At 34.3% G+C, this 22,775-nt stretch overlaps 1 protein-coding gene across 4 annotated transcripts in view; it reads right to left on the reverse strand.

The window, feature by feature from the left end:
- LOC125056406 overlaps positions 1 to 22,775 on the reverse strand; it is a 68,277-nt gene that overhangs the window by 21,570 nt on the left and 23,932 nt on the right. For all 4 annotated transcript variants that reach the window (XM_047659487.1, XM_047659478.1, XM_047659497.1 and 1 more), the window contains 6 exons: positions 9,386 to 9,541; positions 3,893 to 4,193; positions 3,366 to 3,533; positions 2,520 to 2,687; positions 1,303 to 1,428; positions 652 to 1,019 (listed from right to left, as the gene is read on the reverse strand). In XM_047659487.1, coding sequence (XP_047515443.1) covers positions 652 to 1,019; positions 1,303 to 1,428; positions 2,520 to 2,687; positions 3,366 to 3,533; positions 3,893 to 4,193; positions 9,386 to 9,541 — 1,287 coding nt within the window. The remainder of the gene's footprint in view (positions 1 to 651; positions 1,020 to 1,302; positions 1,429 to 2,519; positions 2,688 to 3,365; positions 3,534 to 3,892; positions 4,194 to 9,385; positions 9,542 to 22,775) is intronic.

Genomic DNA, 22,775 nt, shown 5'->3' on the forward strand with positions numbered 1-22,775 from the left:
TTGTTAAATGAGTAAAAAACTATGTAACATATTATTAAAGTAGGTTGTAAATTTTTCCAACCAAAAAGGCAGATTAACGCTTTTACCGTTGATCAGATGAGTACTTCATATTATAGTATGAAGAGGAATCATTGGTTAAAGCTAAATAATGTTTTCTATAGAATTTACATTAAAGTACTTATAACGTACTGGTATTACAACAATGTTATGATGTAGCACCCGACATGAAATTTATAGTTATCTTATATTTAATATGAAAACGGCACGTGTAAATATGCAGACACAATGTGACCAATACACGTGTTTTGTACATTATTAATAGCTTTGATTTATATAAGTGTAAAGTACAAAGTTAAATTACCGTGATAATAAAATAGAGCTCAACCGATAGGCGTAATGCTGTAATCTGTCTTCCAATACGATTGTCTCTTCGAAGTTATCGTTACCTCCGATTAAAGACATAATTCCTTGAAATTTAATTAAATTATATTTTTTTATTAATAGTGTAAAAGACAACAAAATCCTTCCATTTGCAAGTACTCACAATTTATGAATTAATTTGAATTTCCTTATTAAATTTGATATTTACATACACAAATATATTATAATATCCTAAACATATTTTGTTAAGCATATAGACAGAAGTCTTACCTAACGCAATCCCGAACGGTCTTGCGGGGTAGGAAGGAGGAGATCTGGCCAAAGTTCTTAGGGTGCTGTAGAAATTTATCTCTGAAGAGGTCCTTTTCGACTGGGGACCATACATTTCGCAGTTGCAGCTCTTTATGTTCAATCTCCATATCGATTTTACGCTGGTTTACGTCAAGGGATAACCGGGGTAGGCTCGGATCTCGTAATAACGGCGGTACAACGGTTAAGGACCGCATCTTCTTGTCTTCATGCTCCTGCTCGTGTAGCCCGTCCGCGATTTCTTCTAATTCCGCCTCAGACTTGACTCTGGCGCCCAGTCTTAACAACCGTTCGCGCTCTTCCCGCTGTTTTCGTAGCTCCGGGAACACCTTCAATAGACCATCAAAATATAAATACTGGTAAATAAGTTAGCAATGAAAATTAAAGTTTAATGACGCGATTTTTATATATTGGTATAACTGCTCTAATACCAATGAGGTAACTACACACTCGATTTTTCTACGGAAATTCTTGGTGGTAAGTTAAATTCGGTGGAAACATAATGGCATATAGCCTTCCTTGACAAATGAATTATCCAATACAAAAATATTCCAATTCAAACCAGTAGTTCATGACATTAGCGCGTTCACCAATATTTATAGAAAAAATTACCTTTTCAAAGAACTCCCTATTCCTTGCGTCTTTAATTTTTCTCTTCTGTCCTTGTTCAATGCGTTCTACTCGTCGCATCCATTCTGCTGCGCGGCGGCTATATACTTCCGCTAAGGCATCTTCTCTCTGTAAACAATGTTTTTATATACATAATGTTGCTTATAGACACATATATATTTGAACCTATTAATATATTATATTACACATAATTATCTAGAGGGTTGTGAACTCAACTGGATCTGTTTCTTTGATTTATATCCTTCATAGACAAGTAGGGAAAACAATCTTCTATGTTTGACAAATATCATCGCTTATAATAAATTCTAATTTCCTCACGATGTTTGCGTTAACCGTACGTATGTTAAATGTGCACATAAAAACATACATTAGTGCATAGCCAAGGTTTGAACGAGCGTTGCTTCACTCGCTTCAGGCACTAAGGCAACACTACTCCTTAATCCTTATAATATTCTAACAATAACTTTCTGTTAGAAAGAAACGAAAGGAGAAAGTATGGATGGTTATTGAAACAAAACTTCGATACAAACACGGATATATTAATTTGTCTACGTTTCTAATGCTTTCCCAGTCATGGTCAGCAAATGCAAATTTACACTTATAACCTTTTAAAAAGTTTTATTCAAATGGGACTCACGTAAACAAAGAACTATATTATAATAGATGTTATAGAGATATATATAGAGTATAGAGGAAGGATGATGTACGCTTCCTCCAGTATAGAGAGAGAACCCTCGACCCGTTTAACTACTGACCGGCCAAGACCCCAATGGCGGTCGAGAAGTCGTAGGTATATAGCGGCCGGAATAACTCTGTTAGCGCGTCTTGATTTGTAGGTGTCATACAATCATATTGAAATCTTAGAATCTTTGAAACCACCGATAAAGCTAACATCGAGAAAGTGAGATTAGATAACATTCAATGATCTCGGGAATAAATTTACCACGGATAGATTTTTAATTTGTAGAAAGAAAACTCTCATGATATCAGAAAACAAACCACTCAGTTTTTGTTGGGGACTTTATGAACTGTATCACTAACATTATGAGCCCCTTGGGTGTGCCACGCTGGCATAAGCAGTACTAATAACTACTTATCATATTAAGCTTTAAAGTCGCATTATCAATAGACTAGTAGATGCAAGATACATTAATGACCTCTAGAAAACCAAGACGTGACCTTTGTAGATATTTACTCACCTTCTCAGCCTCCACTCTCAAATTATTCAGATGCAAAGATAATCGTTTCCGGAAGGTTTTATGTCGCCTTATGTTTTCATGATAGACGAGCGTGTCCTGCGGCTGATTGTACAAAGGGTACGTCACCGCCGGACCGAGGTGTGCCAATGCCGCGTGACCTGCCGCCGCCTGGAATACACAATTTATGTGTTAGATACATCATTCAGTACTAGTAAGTTTATAAACCGTCTTTAATTATTGCAATTTGTTTAAATTCAAGTTACTAAATTGCAAAAAATATTATTTACCTAGTTGCAATATAAGTCCCGTCTAGAAATTCGTGGATACCCACATCTACAACTTTTCCCTTAAGTCACCTGATTTAGATCAGAATCATCTCGATATGACTTAAACGTACAATCATGTACGTACAAAGTGGGAAGCACACACATTTCCAAACATTATTCAAGTCCAGGTCAAACTACTGATAGTAATTAATACTATATTTACTAAACAAGAGTTGATAATAACTGTAAATATTTACCACATACTATTCTAGGTACATAACACCTATCAAGTACGAACACAGCAACGATGTCTATTGAGTAGTGTGTCTAAATTAAATCTATCATTGAAACAATGTATTTAATGACTTATCTTGTTCATGCAGAATATTTAAATATCTCTTTAGACGTCAATTTAACTCAAATTTAGATACCGAGTTAATAAATATAAGTGAAATAGACGAGAGAATTGTATTTATTGAAATATCATAAAAATTCCTTTTTAATTTTATTAATTATTATATTTTTTTAATTTAATTATAATTACTTTCAAGACAGTTATTCCATAATATATTGTACATACCCGTTTCCTATTATCGGCATAGATGCACTGCGCGAGGGAACGGTGTCGGGGCGGCGCTTCCTCGGGCTCCGCAGCGGCTGCCGGTTTCGAAGCTGATTGCTCTAACTCTTCTTGTTTCTTCTTCAGCTTCGCTAGTGTCGTTTCCGACAGCGCCATCTCTCTATCCACCTGAGGACACATCGTACATCATTTTAAAGCCTGTCCAAAAATGACTTTTAATTCAAACTAAACAACAACATTTACCTAATTAATATTAATGCGATATTATTGACTCAGCAGTTTTTGTGGTTTAACACAAAAAACTCTTTAAATCATGAAGAGTTTTTTGTCGTATTTTGTTAAATCTCGTATTTCAAATCTTAATCAAATGTTCAAAATTATATAAATTACATATAATAACGATCGTACGGATTATGGTTATAGTTAGACAATAATATTCCCTAATCTTTAATAAATTTTCATCTTTATTTATTAAGTGCATACATCTTGGTTATACCTTATTATTATATTTGTAATTTAAGTGATACCTTAGATATTTGCTGCAACAAGTCATCCTTGGTGGTACGAAAGTTCTGATCTTCGATGGTTGGCTCCGAGGGCGGATTGGGCGACAGCACCTCCACCGTGCTATATGAGTTCATAACGGGCTCCCTCGTATCGACTCTAAGCTGTTGAGGATGGTGGTCTGCGGTGAGGCGGATCTTCTTGAATGGTGGAGGATCAGCGGGCGGTGGATGGTGGGCAGGCGGTGCCGGCGGTGGCAGGTAGGCCGAGCCCAGCAGCGACATTCGCGCGCCCGCCCGGTACTCCCCAGACGCTCGCCCATAGCTGTAACAGCAAAATCCACGGGTTAGGATGAACCACACAGCTCAATAGTTAGTTGCATTTCGCAAGTTGATAATTTGTTAATTTGACCAGTACTGTCAATTTTAGTACCACGGTAGGCGTATTGCACCATACAATTAACAATACAACATCCACGGTCTACCATAAAAATGAAGTAACCCTTAGAATCAAATATGTATACAGTATTTACAATTTTCTTAACCTACATAGTAATAATAAAAATAATAATAAAATTAAAACAAATTTTAAAAGTTTGGTCCCTGTGGCAGTGTAGCTGGCAGCATTTCCTCGCTGTATATAGCACTAAATTCGGAATGATAGCTAGGCCATATAACAAAACCTCTTTCGTAGCTATATTTTACTAAAACTAAAGGAGTATCCTTGAGTTTTAATCAAATAAAGCTCCTAATCTTAGCTGGGTTTAAATTTTCAATTGATTTGCAAATCAAATTATTTCATCGTAATAAAACATGTATTTTCGCGTCTTAAATTGTACAAAACAACAAACGTAACTACAACGGTAATAAAAAACGTATTTAAAGATCATTTTTAATTTTTGTTAACGTTAACCAGAGAGCTCATGCGCAGTTATTTACAAAAAATATGAATTTTGTATACCTGAAATCTAAATGTGGGAGAGGTGCGCGATATTTCAAGAGATTAACATTAATTTTCCTTTGTTCCTTTCAAACAGTGCTGAGTTAAGATTTATCTTGTTTTTTTATTATTTCACTTCGCAAATTTATCTTTCCTATGTGTAGTTAATGTAATATTGAGTTATTTTAGTATCATAATACTATTTGAAAAATATTAAACTGTTAAAATAAGACAAAGTTAAAATTTATTAATAAAAAAACTACAAATCAATGTTGATTCACATCGCTTGGATCATACTTAGACACTAAAAAGTTCTTATAGTGCTGTTTATAAGTTATAAAGATAACGCACGTATTTTTAATAAAAACATTGTTATCAAAATAAAAATGACGTAAGCGAAATTAAGCATCAAACCGGAGCATAGATCAAAACATGAACATCCTAGATACATAAAACATGAAGTAAACTAATTATAGAGTAAACTGGAATGTACTAAACAACGGGGTCGACGACCTCGTATCGCTATCGCCCGATGACGTCACGCAGATTTCACTCACGACATTACACCAGTGACACATAAAAGGAATTCCTTCTTTAGTCATGATGTGCATAAACACGACCACGACAGACTCATTTTCGTGTTTGTTTGCTCAGATAGGTATTGTCTTCTAAAAACAATCGAAGCTACCTTAAAATACTTGATAGCTATTTAGACGGACGTGACGTTCACAAATCATAACGCAACACGTTTAAATAAATAAAAAAATATATAAATATAGTATATAAGTAATACTACATACTTATATATACATACTTTATATAAACGCGTAAATATATGTTTAGGAATACCGTTTATATGTTTAATTATGCTGTTTGGCGGTTGGAAAAATGTTGAAAAGGTTGAAAATGTTTCCTTGTATATTTAAAAGTAGGCAAGCGGTGATCGCGGGAGACCCGTCCTGGCTGCCACAAGATAGATCCCGCATGACATATGATCGTTTTAAGTTATCGAGGTCGTTGTCCCATAATATAGCGGGCTTTAATTACAAGTGGCATGCGAAACACGTAGGGCTGCTGCACTTTTCCCGTAACATGCATCAGAATAACAAAAATCGTTCGTTAAAATTTAAAACATATTTGTTAGACAATGTCGCAGGATTTTTTTTAAAAATATATTTTGTTAATACATATTATCAATAAAAACTAGTCCCATAAGCATTTCTTCTTAGTTCTTTGTGCTATTATCATAACATACCACGTAAGCAATTTCTTATAGAATATACAAGACAAATTAAAAATTCAGATGTTTTAAAATTTAAAGCAATTCCTAATACCACTATTATGATATATTATTTTTTCTTTCAAATATTTGACTATGGTACAAGACTTGGACCATTTTATGAATCGTGTAGCGATTATAAACGATGAAAACAATAAAGCGTCATTTCATCTTAGAGAGTTGAGCCAGCCTCGAAGCGCCTTGTTTTCTTAGTTATCTCGGTATACATATTGCGTATCGCGAATAAAAACTTTTCGAAAGCTGCCAACCTTGTATGCGTTTCGAGAAATCGCGTCGTCAGTGGGTTGAGGCGGCTCGGCGTGGGGCCGGGAAGGCCAAGGTTGCGGCGCGAGGGGGCCGGGGGAGATATAACTGTAGCGGCGCGGCTCGCCTGTTTATTTTTTATTATTATTCATCGGGCGTCGCGGACACGTGCTTGGCAACGTGGAGCATTGCCGGCGCAGATACGCAATGCGGTTCTGCTTTCGTGCATTACTGCTAATTTACTATATTACATATTTCATTAATTGGTTTATGTTCCTGAAATCGTTCCCGATCATTTTTGCTTCTGCTTCCTAACGCGTCGTACTATCAATAAGATGCAAACAACTGAAAAAATATTCATATTATACTACCTCGCGATTTTATTACCATTAAAGCGTTACTCAAATTTCTTCATCGATTTTAACACAGAAACGTATTACAGTTATTTAAGTTAGAATAGGTCAAATTCAATAGGAATCTAACAAAATGTAAACATTACAATGAATAAGAATCTCTATATATTACGTTATTACATGTAAAAACTTATAGATTGACGTAGGCGAAGTTTTCGGACCTAATTGTGTATAAATAAAATCTTGCTTGATCTGATAATAAATCAATATAACAAATCTCCTACTTGGGGGGCGCCAAGAAAAAAATAGCAATAGAAACTTCTTAGTGATACATACTTCGTGGAATTGACATTTGACCCGTGTCGTAATGAAATCATAACAATAATTTCTTGGATGTTTGGTACGAGATTTATTTTATTATTTACATGTATAGTCTACATAATGGTTTGTTTAACCATCCTCTTTATAGTCTTGTTAGCTATACAAATTTCGTGAGTGCGCAATTACATTACAAAAATATCGAAACAAATTTACATAAAATACGTTCTATAAAGCTTCGATACATTACATATTCACCGGATTCTATAGAAATAACAGCTTTTAACTGTCGTTTTAATTTTTGCGCATCATTAAAACCACTTGATGCATGTTCATGTACACTTTACGTAGGAGTATGTATCTATGCCAAGCTTGGCGAAATATTAAATTATTATTTATTTACGATAAAACTATAATACATATATATATATATATAAGAAAAATGGTCTTCGTTTTGAGGCTCCTTCACGCCTAAACCACTGATCGTATCCAGATGAAACTACTGCCATTCGATGAGAGAGTGTATGTAAAGGGCGAATAACCTTATAGAATTTCTTTTTTTAAATTAAAATTTCGTAAAGACAATTTATGAATGAGAATTTTAGCATTTTATATTTTATGTAAAATCATTTATTGTAATCTCAAATGACGAATTGTAAATTAATATGCCACGTGTTTTTATTATCAAAAAATTAAATTTATAATTTTTTAAACTTAATATTTTAATGACAATTAAATTCATTAAATTTCTTACATATCTTCCTTTTCCCCTCCCACTAAGTCTCGGAAATCTAAAGTTTTAGATTTGTCTAAATATGAACAAGACTTAAAAATTTGTTGGCAAAGAAGTTTCACTTCTGACCACGATCTGCGTGCACTTTTTATTTCTTACTAAAACCCACTAATGGTATTTGATTAAATTATAGTCACCACTGTTTGACTATATGAAATGTAACTAAATATTATGTATACCTTTAATATGAAGAGTTGGTATATATAAAAATGAGAAAACGCTTGAGTAAAATATCACAGTATGGCATAGGAATGTGTAAAAATTATTGGTATTGTAAAGTTTGCATGTAAAAAACAAGAGAATCGGCGAAATATGAGTTCGATACACGGGTTATCTATATTTGATACGTTTGTCATTCGACACTGGGTGGTGACACAATTCTCGAGAACATCGAATACCTTTTGTAAACATTTTTCGAAGTTGCTTAACCTTTCAAACATGTTGTGTTATCTTCTTTCAAATGCGATCGAACCTGATCTAAGATCCTTTTACTTTTTTTATGGTACAGGAAGCAGACGGGCAGGAGGCTCAACTGATGTTAAGTGTTACTGCCGCCCATGGACACTCGCACTGCCAGAAGGATCGCAAGCGCGCCGCCGGCCTTTAAATAATTGATACGTTCTTTTCTTGACGGACCATAAGTCGAAACATTTTATAACACAAAATAATTAAAAAGTATGGCAATACGAGTAAAAATATATATTTCGTCTTAATATGCATTCTTCAAGGTTTGGCCTAATCAGCGGATTAATGATCAGGTCATCTCAGATTCATAACTTAAAAATGATAGGTAAGCTATTACACACACACACGCACACATTCCCTATCCTCTGGTAAGATAAATGTTGGTTATTCCTGTCCGGGTGCCAGTTAACAGTGCCAACGTATACGGGAGGCGGCTGCGGCAGTGCCAGCACTAAGTGTTTATATTTTATAACCTGGCCGCGGTCCAGAATCGCATCAAAAGATCACACATTACGTCACAACTCACCACTCTAGGGAAGCAACTTTTTATAGGCCAGTTGTAAATAAAGGTAGGTACTGTAATGAATTAAGAGGTCTGCGTTCTTTGATATAGATTACTAAAAGCATTTGTGATGTGGTAGATATATTAATATTACTTAAGTCTAAGTGCACCAATGTATGTCGATGTGCGCATTTAACATGAAGGAAAACATCGTGAGGAAACCGGCATACCATAGAACCAAAATGTCGGCGGCGTGCGTCAAGCACAGGAGGCTGATCAACTTGCCTATTAGATTAACAAATGATCATAAAACAGATACAGAAATCTGAGGCTAATTTTTTTAAAGTCTAAGTGACAAGATCCAGCTCCAATATACATGCATAGTAACATACATATTTATAAGATTCGCATCTTATAAATATCGATTGTGAGAGTTATAGAACCGGGTGCGTATTAGCTTACTCGTCTCTCCGAAAAGCATAACAGCGATGTCGGAATCACAAATACCTAGAGAGCCTAGTAATCGACTCAGGTAACATATTTCCACCGAATAAAAGATGTCTTGAATGACATTTGAGTGATGTTTTGTGAATGATTTCATACCTGTATAGCGGAGCGGAGCCGTAGGAGGTCTGATGCAGTCGCAGCTGCGCGGGCGCATAGTTAGGTGCGTATGGGGCGGCGGGACGCGCCTGCGCCACGCCCACCTGCTTGCCGCCGTACGCCAGTGCACCGTGCCCGTGCTCGTTCTGCCCGGGCCTGTCCAAAAAAGCGACAATAAGTTATCAAGAAAAGAAACTAACAACTTAATTTCATAGATTATTAACAAGACAAAACCTGAAAGAAAATTACGTTTCCGAAATTGGTGTTTTATGAAGACTTCATCCGTTTAAACATGTAAACATTATTATGATAACATGGCTTAGATATATGATGAACCATGATAAGAATTCGTAACGTTTAAAAATATATTTGTAAATACATGGTAGTTTCTTCAACTAAACAACAATTGCGTCTATGGCGGCGTTCACTAAAGAAATTACTGACACAAAGCGCGCCATTAGTCGACAAACTGACAATCACAATGGCTTCATTTAGGACGCTCAACAACTGCAGCTTCAACAGTTGTAGTTCGGACACGATAGCGAAAATATTTTAGTTGGCAACATGGTTTGGTTCTCTTTTACCTACATAGCCTTAATTTCTTGCCAAATTTTACAGTGATAATAATCTTGTCCATTGCTTACTATATCAGTATGGAATTATAAAATATAAATTTATTACGAAATTGTAAGAATAATTTAATAAGCTACCTACCCTTTTCTACAAAAACCCCCCCCCCCCCCCCCCTTTTCCCTTATCGATCGCAAACTCACTTGGCGACACAGTATAAGTATCATTTGACCCACATACTACATAGTGTAGTATGTTATGTATTCGTTAACATTAGACACACAGCTGTGCCAACAGATGCTCAGTAACGGACGGAACCGGTGACTTTGTATTATATTGTATATAATCTGAATATTATATGGTTTATAGTCATATGTTATAACTTATAACCTCACTTTTAAAATGTTAGTAAATCAGGTACTTTATTAGCGCAGGTACATGTGTAACTGCCAATAGCTATAGCATCATATTTGTATATATTTGGGGTGTAGTTCTTTTAATATCCGTGGCGCTGATGTCGAAATCCTAGAATCACGCGTTGCAAAAACTCAACATTCACTGGATATATCACTGCAGTTAAGGGAGCGTTCAAGTATTACGTAACGTATTTGGGTGGGGGGGGTAGTCCTTTTGTAAAACGTTACGCTGCGGGGGGGGAATTAAATTACGCGTTATTGTTAATATTTTTTTCGACTTACACCACATAATAGTAACTAAAGAGTCACTAGGTTGTCACGAAACATTTTACTATACTTGGGTACAGTACTACATGGGGGGGGTCAATAATCTCCAAAAATTTGCGTTACGTAATACTTGAACGCTCCCTAAGTAAGTAGATCGTCTACATTGTTTTAACCGTTCCCTAAAAAACAAATGAAAGTCGTCTTAATAAATCGAAGAAAAAAAACATGAATTCGTGTATATATTGTAGCAAAGCGACATTTGGATTGAGTCACTCTATTGTTAGAAGTTTACAACCGGACGCTGACTCAGCACTCATTAGAGCTGTGATTGTGAAAAATTACCGCCGATTATGGCACTGAAACGCACGTAGTAAGGTCACCTTGTCTTAATTATCGTGCCATGGACAGGGATCAACCGTGGTTATGTACCTATATAATCATTTTTGTTCAGGTCATAAATTCCGTTGTACTAATAAAATTTGCATATAATGCGAATCATTTATCAGTGATTTTATCACAAACCGGAGTCAAGTATTGCGCAGGCAGAAGGCTGTATAGTGTAAGGAAAATTTTCGTGAAAAATCAGATTCAGAGTTGAGACAGCATTTATGATTTTTGTATGTTTTAATCCTACGGTTTTGGTATATGGATAAAATATATACTTAGATATAAATTTCAACTTTGAGATCTTTCAATAAGCAAAATGCATAATGTTACAAGTTTATCGATTCTATAAAAAAATAAAATAATAACAGGCGATAGGTTTTTGACAACAGAAGCCACGCTTTGTGTTAAATTATCTATTTTTTAACAATAAATTAATAGGGTAATAAGAGAGATTAATTTATGGTTGACTTCTCTCTCTCTCTCTCTCAGTTGGTAACTCATGTCTCAGCGTCGTGGAATCATCTAGAGAGGACAATCTGTTTCCACGGGTTTTTGACTACCACCTCCTCTCTTATTACAGTGTTCAGTTTTGAGGACGATGATTCTTTCAAGTGGTTCAGTGTTGTCAGTACAGGCACGATCTCCTTATGTGCAATACATAATTATGTACAAAAACAAGTATCTCTTTGCCATTCACGTTTCGCAGAAGGGCATCTCAGGCGAAGCAATTTCCGGCGGACAACCAGACTGCAATATATTTAGACCGTAGGCATATGTAACTCGTACAGAACTTAGCGTTTTAAAATGACTAATTCAAATCATAGTAATCTAATATAAAAATTCTCGTGTCACAATGTTCTTTCCCATACTCCTCCGAAACGTAAGTAAGTAGGTAAGTAAGTCTGAGAAGGTAGGTAATGTAGTAGGTAAGTAATGTTAAGGGTGGTTCACCCCGAAAATTTTATTTTTTAGACAACATTTTTTGTTTTTATTTTTTTATGCTGCATATTCTGTATGCATTCAAAAATACATACAACATCTTCATCCCTCTACGATCAACCCCTATTTTTTATTTGTTAGTTAAAATCTTATGACTTGAAGTCTGAGTCTTTATAGAGAGAAAAATTCACTGAAAAACCAAAAAAAGTTTTCATTCCAGAAAACCGAATAGTCTCTGGGGTAGCATAACAAAATGTTCCATGTTGGTATGAACTAAAAAGGTAGGCTAAGTAAAAAACTTTAAGGAGAAGCGAAGTTCGCGGGCGCAGCTAGTATTATAACAGAAGAGAAAAACTAGTCAGAGACATATTTATATAAGGTAGGTACTTGGACTTACAATTATCTTTTGCATTATTCTAACAGTATATTGCAGTATTCTAAACCAAACTTTTATCGGTTCAACCTTTGGTTTATATACATCTAAAAATAGTAGTAGCGTCAGAGTAAGAACACGCTGGACTAAATTGTAAACATAGTGTGAACAACCGGACGAGACGATCGGATAAAATTAGATTTAGTTTATAAATACTAGGAATAAAAAACGTCTTAAGAAAATCGCAGTTTCAAACTTACACACAAATCCCAGATTAGGAATTTTCATAAAATATTAAATTTGAATACATATCGTTGTTTATTAAATATAAAACTTACTTCTTTAGTTATATGAATTTAATGCAAATGTTAGTATCCCCTGTTGGTAGCGAGGTATTTTACGTCGCCATATTTTTCGTTAACATTTTTCGATAATTTAATCCAGTGACCTACTTTCTTGTTGACTATCGAAGCTTTTTTTATGATTTAAAGAAAGAAAATTACATAAAGCAAGACAACCTATCATAACTTTGACTTGACGAGTCCAATGATGAGGCAGAGGGCATCTTCAAAATTATAACGAGAGTTAGTTATAGTTCCATCACTTATGTGCTTTACGATATCTGTAATCATCACCCTGCACTATTTCGTATATATCGAACAGTCTTTGATCTCGTCAAGTGCTGAATCAATACCGATAATATAAATAAATCAATATGTGTAGCGGAAATAGCGGCAATACCGAAATAATAATATACTGAAAATGGATTTGTATGTGCTTCTTGAGAATGAAGAAATTATTCTCTACCTTTTATAAGACTACATAGTCTTCAAGAATATAAAAAAAATAGACAACTGCAACTACAATATGCAAATTATTATAGGACTGCGAGAGCAAAAGGTTATATAAATTAAATACGCGGTGATACTATAAAGCAGCTGGTATGTTTGTAAAGATAACAAACTGAGTTCTAACCAGTGCTTCCAGATCCCAAAAGTAAAATTACAGTGTTGTCAGCTAAAAAATATCGTAGTTTCTTAAAACAATACAGCAGATTTCAAATTCGATTACAGTAAAATTACAGTAAAAGTTTGTTTAAAAATTAAAAGAAAAATAAGCTGCTGTATTAATTTATTTGTAAATACATATCATTGTAAGTTATTCTAAAATAATTTCCTCATGATTTTGATAAATTTTTGCATTCATCTTCAAAATCATTTCAATAGTGGGATTAAATTTGACGCAGTTTTCAGAATTTCGACGAATGGCTTGCTGAGCTAACATATTTTCTTTAATAGTATTTGTGATCAGACAGTTCCTCTGCTTGGTTTTTATATTATTAATTTCACTAAACTTGCGTTCGCACTCAGCGTTTGAGTGAGGCAAAGATAATACTAGACGGTTAGTTTTTGCTAAGCGTTAGTTCTGATTCATTGGGGAATTCCCAGCACGTAAACTAATATGTAGGTAACAATCCTACTCTACATTGTCTATAGATAGAGGTCAGTGGTTCTGGGTTCTAGATTAGGTTGCAAATTTATATTTCGTATTTTGTAATACGTAAAACGTATTAAATTTGATTAATTTGATAATTTATATGAACGGAAATTAAATACAGTATTTTCATACACTGTATTTTATCATTACAGTATACAGTAGAAAAGTCTAAAATACAGTAAATCTACTGTAATTACAGTGAATCTGGAAGCGCTGGTTCTAACTCAGAATGTTTGTAATTTCGTTCTAACGATTGGGCTTTACCACCTCTAAACATACAAGAATTTACGAATTTATTCTGATAAAACTACGACGTGTATGTTTATTTAGAAAGAAAATGAAACTAGTAGAAAAACCTATACATAAACTATAAATAATGCTATTTGTTAAAATTAAAACACCCCATATCAGCTGTAAAAATAAGCTTAATGTATTTAGAACTGATAATACATATATCGAAGTGATAACGCAGAAAATTCGTAGACGCGAGGTACTACGCTCCCTGCGTGCAAGTACTACGTAACGGATTTTGGGGGGAGGGGGGTCCTTTTGTAAAATGTTATAGTTAATATTATTTTCGACTTTCCGGTACTTTACACCACAAAATGGTAACTTTTAGGTATAAAGAGTCACTGGGTGGTCCAGACGTATTACTTTTGGGTACAGAAAAACGTTACGGCGCGTTACATGGGGGGGGTCAATAATCTCCAAAAATTTCGTGACGTAATACTTGAAAGCCCCCTAAGAATGGATTACGATTGTTTAATAATGTTATATAAATTTAAAATTAAATATAAATAATTATTGAACATATTGTAAATGAAAAATGTAAGTAGAGGCGGTTCTATAAAGTAAAGTAGTTATCATTTACCTAGCTCCATTTTACACAATCAATAACCGGTATCTATTTATACTTTGCTGCATATGTCCTACTTTCTTTATAATAGTCTAACTGCGCCATTTATCATTATTAAATCATACCTGCTCACCGCTTGTATGAACATGAGCATTGTGCTGTGTAACAGCTGCTCATTGTCCTAAAATAAAACCCATACAGGCGTTCGTATTACTTCCTATTCCACATTTTTACCTGCTACAAAACTTCATTATTTAAAAAGATTTCACATATGGTTACAGAACAAATTCCAAGCAAAAATGACAATTATTTTAGTAAAATTAAAAAACCGGGAACACGAAATTTAAAAACGAACATTAAAATGATAAATACAGATCCAATACTTCCAAACACTAAAAAGACGTATAGCAACCATGGCCAGCTATTTCGAGCTTCGATTGTTGTTTTTGAAGGTACAATCTTTGGGCTTTTATTGTTCGGTAAAATAGGTAGAGTTAGAATTTCTAGTTTGTTAAGTTACAATACCTCTACTTTCATTCTACAGACTTGGTCAGTTTAAATAAGAAGTAATATCCTTTATGCAAATTAACAAATTTTATACAAACATTTAATTTTATTAGAATTGTATTAAAAGTTATTTGTTCCTAAAACTAAACATTTGTCTAAAAATTATGTATATTATAACTTTAAGAAACTATCTAGTTGTATGTATGTATGTTGTATCTGTCTATATTTTTTTTAATCTTATCTGCAACAATAATATTAAAAATTTAAATTAAGCGCACGGTTCGTTGATCCTAGCGACTATATGCATATTTATAACATAAAACAAACGTTAGTTCCTATTCTCACTGCGTTTTCGCATCATTAATACGCGTATAAAACGAGAGTCGACAGAACCTTCTGCTATGTGTATTATTATATATATAAAAGTTTTCTCGTAAATCTAACATGGTCCTAACCTAATAAGTGAAGAGAAAAATGTTTATTAAATTCACCTTTAGATAGATACTAGCGTAACATGGCGTATACGTGTTTCATTTTTAAAATGTAACCCAAGACACCAAAAATGCTTTTAGAGGCAAATATTTTAAGAGTGTAACGAAAACTTTTAACGATACATAAAATAATGTTACAAGCTACGTGACACCATTACATACTAAAAGCCCCTGAAGTTTTAGCTAACTTTTACAATAAAACCGTCCGCTGCTCGATTTCACAAATTCGCCTAAAAAAATGAATTTAGTACTAATTAAACTATCCTTTCCGTGCGGAACCTAAGCATGTGTTACAAGACCTTTCAACATCGATCGCTAATACTAGACTACCCTGACGGTTAACGAAAGTATTATTTGTGAAAACTAAACAGACAGAATTTACTACATAATAAATACTGAAAGAAAAGTCGTCACATCTTTTATTACACTTATCTCTCAGCCTTCTCCTTCTGTACTATTATTTTCGTCTTTGGTTTTCCACACCCAAGTAGCGTCTCCAGCTTTCTTAGTTCGTCCATCTTTTTGCCTATCTTTCTTTCATTTTATCCTCATCGCGTGGTTAGCATTCTGTTACATTACCGTCTCTTGTCATGACCTGAGACCTGTTTATCTCTCTCTTTTTGCTCTGTGTATTATAGGTATTTATACTTGTCTTAAGTATAGACTGCTTCTACATATTACATAATTTCGTTATCTATTCTTATATCTGTTTTTTCACCAGCCTTGTGGATTTATTTATGTAAGTCCCACTGTTCTGCTTAGCTCTGTCAGGTGTCGCAATTTACTGAAGGGTGCTTTTGTTTCCAGTGATAATGAATTATCTGCGAACACTGCCTATATTTTTCACTTCCCATAAGATTTATAAATACACTTTTAAGCAGAAAAAGCATCATCCTGTTTTACCTAGTCCACTATCTAAATATGGAATTTTTCACCAATTGGTATAACTTAAAGCCGGACAGTTTAAACCTCTACATAATTTACAACCTTAACCATTCTATCACATGCATTTTGCAGAATTGCTATCATGATTTAAATTAGATGCGTTATTTAATTACACATCAAAATTAAAAATAATCTTTATTTTATTGCGCTTATGTTCACGATAGTAAATATGAATATTGTAGTTGTAAGTGCGGACATAATAAAATATTATGGCAGTTCGAAGCTTAGTTTCAACACATGCAAATAAAATGTTTTTCTCATGCATACGCCAGAACCGTTATGACCCCAAAATGATCAACTTTTGAATTGAAAATGCCTCCGTTTCCAGGATATCGAGTTTTTGTCAACATATTACCTATAGTGAATTCTCTAATAAAGAATTTTGTACTAGATACTTTATTTTCATTAAATATGTGTAGACTGGTAATAATATTCAGAATTTTATCAAATGAGCCTAATTATTGCTCGTATATAATTACGGTAAAAGGTAAAAACGGTATTTAGCAAAATCTCTATGGAATATCAAATGTCGCATTAAAACACCAACACCAATAGAAGGGTCATTGTGCAATTGGCAATTTTTGGAAGTCTGAATCGCCAATAAAATCCCCATCAATTTCAATAATTCGCATGCAATCAAAAGCGAATTCACCTAGCCGATGCCCCTGCATCTGCTCGTTACTTCTCGGAACACTGCACTTGCGTCGTACCAAAATAAATACAATCAACACTTTCCCATATAATTTGACTACAGCCGGCACGGATAATAAATTATTCAAAAACCAATTCTTTTCTAATGCAATACAGTCGAGGGTCGACTGGCCTTAAATGTACTTACGCCATTCTGCCGTCGTGCGTTGATGCGTCACAGAATGGCGGAGCAGGTCATCGTGCTAAGCGCAATACACAGTATAGCTATAGCGATTTTGTTGACTGACTGTATGTACACAGTATATAGGTTTTACTCTGTTGCCAGTGAGCTCGAAGGTCACTCACTCGACGCGATAGTTATAGATGTATTTGAGAGGCATTTGTTGAAGTCTGGTTTGATTTCGTAATTCTCGTGACGATTCGTTTCTCGATTTGTACACATTCAACTTGACGTGTTTATTTTCTGCGCGAGTACTTGGGATTTTTGATATTGTTTTTTATCAGTTTCTTTCTTATGATGGAGACTGTCTATCCTACTATTTTAATTGAAAAATTATTTTACGTCAAGATGCCTGTTAAATTTCCGATTAAAGAATGATTAAATATTGAATTAACAAAATATGTATTTGTTATAGTTATGTATAGGAAAAATTTTAGTTAAAGGAATTTCTTCTCTTCTTTTTTATAAAATAGGGGGCAAGGGGGGAGGCTTATCTGATGTTAAATAATACCGCCGCCCATGGACACTGTCAATGCCAGAGGGTTCGCGAGTGAGTTGCCGGCCTTTTAAGAATTTATACGCTCTTTTCTTGAAGGACCCTAAGTCGAATAAGTTCGGAAATACTTCAGCTAATTGGCAGCTGGTTCCACATAGTGGTTGTGCGTGGCAAAAACACCCTAATAAAACGGCGAGGTGATACGGGTGGAATTTCGTATTCTGCCTCGACGTCCAATGATGAAACTCAGCTGCCGGTTTTAATACGAACAACTACTCTGTACACTCTCCATAGTAAATGCGGTAGAAGATGCAGACTGAACCCACATCTCTACGCAACGCCAAGGAATCAAGCCGCTCGGAAAGGAATTGGTCGTCGACGATTCGATCCACTCTTCGTTGAATACGGTCAAGTGGAAAGAGCTAATACTGGGGTGCTCTCGCCCAGAAAAATGTCTTTTATGTCTATAGATAAAACATAATTATATTTTATTCCATCAAATACAAATTTTACTCTTAAACAAAAACAAAGCGAACCCATACTTCTTATTTAGTTTATATGCTTCGGGTTTCGGCAACGAATATTAGCGTTATTTCCAGATTTAAAGACAAGTGACCCGAATTGTAGAATACTTAAAATCGTCCTATTCAAGTTGTATTCACGTTAACCTAGATTTATAGACGGCCAAAATGTTTTCGTGCCAAATTAGAATACGTATTATGTTCACCATAGCCAATGTAAGATGGACGTTGGAAAAAAATTGAAAAACATTATTGTAATCTTTTGAATAAAACATCTTTAAAGGATATAAACGATAATTTAATACTGACTAATATTTATCTGTCAACTTGGTGTGGCCGCTTCTCTCAAGTTACGTAAACCAATTCTATTCGCGTGTAATAAGTATTATTTAAACGTGTATTACTCACGTAAAACAAACATATACCTACTTGCAGCGATCAGCATTATATTACTTTTAATTTGAATATTATTTTCAAAATTTGTCCAAAAATGAAATTTAGTGTTTTATTATAAAATCAGGTCTAAATAAATATAAAATAATATAGCTAAGGATATTCGTGAAACTCAAACGAAGAGCACAAAGATCCTCGAATTACGGTCTTTTGGGTACGAGGGTAGAGCGGATATTTAATTTAACCCTCCAACGGGTCGGCCGAACCCATTCAACAAGGAATTTTAGAAAGGACTGTGTAGGTAGCACTTACCTACATAGAAAATATGTATGCATATTCAAACATTTTAAATATTTACTTTGATGCTCGTGTCTGTGTTGTTTAAAATTGTTAGAACGACGAAGATAGAGATAAAAATACTAGGCAATATAGAAATTCAACGAAAATACTAAACTTATGTCGCATACTTTGTGTTTAAATAGTTAAAATTCAAATAAAATGACGTGACTTTCGGTGCAGATGCATCGAAGTGTTTCGTGTGGGGTAACGTGTTACCCACTGAGAGTGTCCTTCGCTCAATCTGTCACTCAGACACGTTTTTAACACTCCCGTGGTACTCGGCACATTCTTCTATAAATAATCTCCTACGCCAGACTAACTCCTTGAAATGTTACAAACACGTTTGTTGGGTTATTTTAATTGGAACAAGTGAACATTTGTAACTTAATATAGTTGCAAGTTAATAGTACCACTGATTTTGCACTAGACATAGGAAGGATACTATACATTCTTAATAACACATTATTATTCCTACAAGTATAACTTTAGGGCATAGAGTCACGATACAGATTCCATTTGTGGACTAGCAATCACTCCTCTTGTGAGGTGACTCACGATTCACGAATGTCTCATGAAATGTCAACTGCATCGGTTTATCTACAAATTTGATATATATATTTTCTTATAACAACAATCTTAAGCGGTGCAAAATATTATATTGTAGACTAAAAGTATTCTAGCAGTGTTGTCCACCAGGGCTTGAGCGTGCGATTCTCACCCCTGAGGTCGTAGGTTCGATCCCCGGCGGCGCACCAATGGACTTTGTGTCTATGTGCGCATTTAACATACGCTCGAACGGTGAAGGAAAACATAGTGAGGAAACCGGCTTGCCTTAAAAAGTCGACGGCGTGGATCAAGCACAGAAGGCTGATCACCTACTTGCCTATTACATTGAGAAATGATCATGAAACAGATACAGAAATCTGAGGCCCAGACCAACAATGGTTGTAGCGCCATTGATTTTAAAAGTATTATATGAATGGAACAGATAACTTTCGTCTAATTATAAAACGTATGACTAATTTAATACAACTACTCTATTAGGAACGTCAAAACTTCATTAACGCTGGACATTTTTTTTTACATAAATAAAGCCTGCGTTACTCAGGTAGCAATATAACCATGATAGATTAGTCCAGTAGTTCTGAGTTAATCCATTACAGACGTACAAATATTCCTTCTTTATAATATTTCTACCATTATTGATACAGGTCAAAGGTCAAGTGCACGAAATATGTAACCCCAACCTACATTTACTTGGCAGGAAAAGTAGAGAATATTATTAATAAATGAAAATCATATGTTTAGTAAGAGTTATGGAGATACATCTCTATTATTCTTACTACATACACACACTCATATAAGCGAGCGTTAATTGCGCAAACAGCGCTGTTTGTTCGTTCGTGTCTGATTGAGTTGTGGCGCCTCATTCGCCTATTACTTATCACTTTACATTAATAATATTATGTTTTGAATCAGGCAGCCCATTTATATATGGTAGAAATGTAGCCGAACTATAATAATACATAATTTTTGAAGGGCTAACCTCTACTAGAAATCGGAAAACTTTACCAACAGTAGTAAAATCGGTAACGAAGCTTAATAATCGGCAAGTAAAAAGTTTCGATTAACACAGGAGTGAAAAATTACACTATTTTTTTTTTAAAGACAATTCACACCAATTGGCCTAGTCCCATGGTAAGCTGGTGAAGCTTGTGTTATGGGTACTAGGCAACGGATATGCATACAAATTATTATAGAGCACAACACCAAATGCTCATCACATCGATGTTCGTCTCAGCCGGGGAACGAACCCGGGACCCATGGATTCGCAGTCAGGGGTACTAACCACTAGACCAATGAGTCGTCAAATGAGTCGTCGAATTGAATTAGCAAAGGCAGCAGCAGTCATGCTTAAAAATGAATTAACTCAATTTACTAAACCGATATCTAAAAGCATTAGTTTATAATTATTTATTAATATTTACTAACGATGACTTCAATTATATTTCAATTAGATTTTAAAATTAAGCCGAAACCTTAGAAGTAAATGACCGCGTCAAGATAAAAAGGTATTTAGTAGGTATTTTATTTCTAACATAATAAATTTTTATCGGAGATACGATCTTTAACAAGATTTTCATTATTCGAGCTTCCGCGTAATTTTTTGTTTTTGCTTGGTAAATTAAAAAAACAATTAAATTCTAAGTAACTGTAACAAATGTATTTAAGTAAATAATTGTAAAAAGGTATCATAACAAATTTTCTGTCATTATTTATTATTAATACATTTACATCATCCGCGTATGTAGGTGAGTGCATACTTTTATATATTAACGTTTATGAGGTCGTCCGAAGATTAATTCTCGTGCGTACTACATGCTAAGCCCCGAATGACCTACGTTTTTATCGTTCAATTTAATCTCAGCAATGTACGGCTTCTCAACGTCAGGTAGATCTCTAGAATTAGGGTGACGACGCGGACTTTCCGATTCAATTCTTGTCATAAAAAATTTGTGGTAACGGAGGAATTTTAACCAATTATCTCTTACTCTTTAATCACTTACAGATGCTTTAAACTAAACTTCTTTGTTTCTAGACTGCGTAGAAAATATATTTGTATGCATAAACAAAAAGAAAACAAAAGAAAGGCTGCCCCTAAGAGTAGCTACTAGATAGCAGAGACTTGTCTAAGCTGTGAACAAATATTGGCGTTAGGTTCTTTAAATATCAATTATAATATGTATGTTAAATATGTAGTTGTATTTTGTATCATAGATTAAGACGTTTTAGACAAGATCTTATGAATATTAGAGTAGATGTCTGATTTAATATTAATACTAGGTACAAAGTACGTTTCCATACAACTAAAAGTCTTTGACCGATCAATCTTCACAGTGGTTTTATTTTCAGGCTATGTCAGAATCTATAACGATTAGAAAACTAGATTAATATTATTCATGAGTTAGCTGTCATAAGTCTATATTGCCAAAAGCGCTTCTCATTCATTTCTTACATTAAAACTTTACAAACAATGACAAAAATGTTGACCTATAAGTCATCCAGGTCAATGACCTCGTGACACGTAGCAATGTGAATATTATATGATTATTATTTATTACAATTATACAGGGACGGACATAATCTTATCATGGATTTTTATCATTACTGTCATAACTAGATAAAAGGTTGATGATAAAATTCTTCGCTATAAGTTGTGAAATAAACTATACTTTTCGATAGAAAAGCGTTTTTATCGTGATTCCAAATAAGTAATTTACAAGGACTTTCTGGATTTCGGTTAGGTTCGGCTGGTTCATTTAACTTCTCAGCTGTTTTAACGAAGTTTCGATTCCAGAAAAAAACAATAATAATTTTATTTTATTATAATCAATAATTGAAATTTGAGTCGCTAGCTGAAAGGCATTGTTCGGTTTAATATTTTAAAATTGTATTATATAAATGAAACGTCGTGTTCGTTCAAAGTTGTTCTTGAGATTCAAACTACGATTAAAATGATTA

This window comes from Pieris napi, chromosome 2, assembly GCF_905475465.1.
Source record: "Pieris napi chromosome 2, ilPieNapi1.2, whole genome shotgun sequence".
NCBI classification, from domain to species: domain Eukaryota; kingdom Metazoa; phylum Arthropoda; class Insecta; order Lepidoptera; family Pieridae; genus Pieris; species Pieris napi.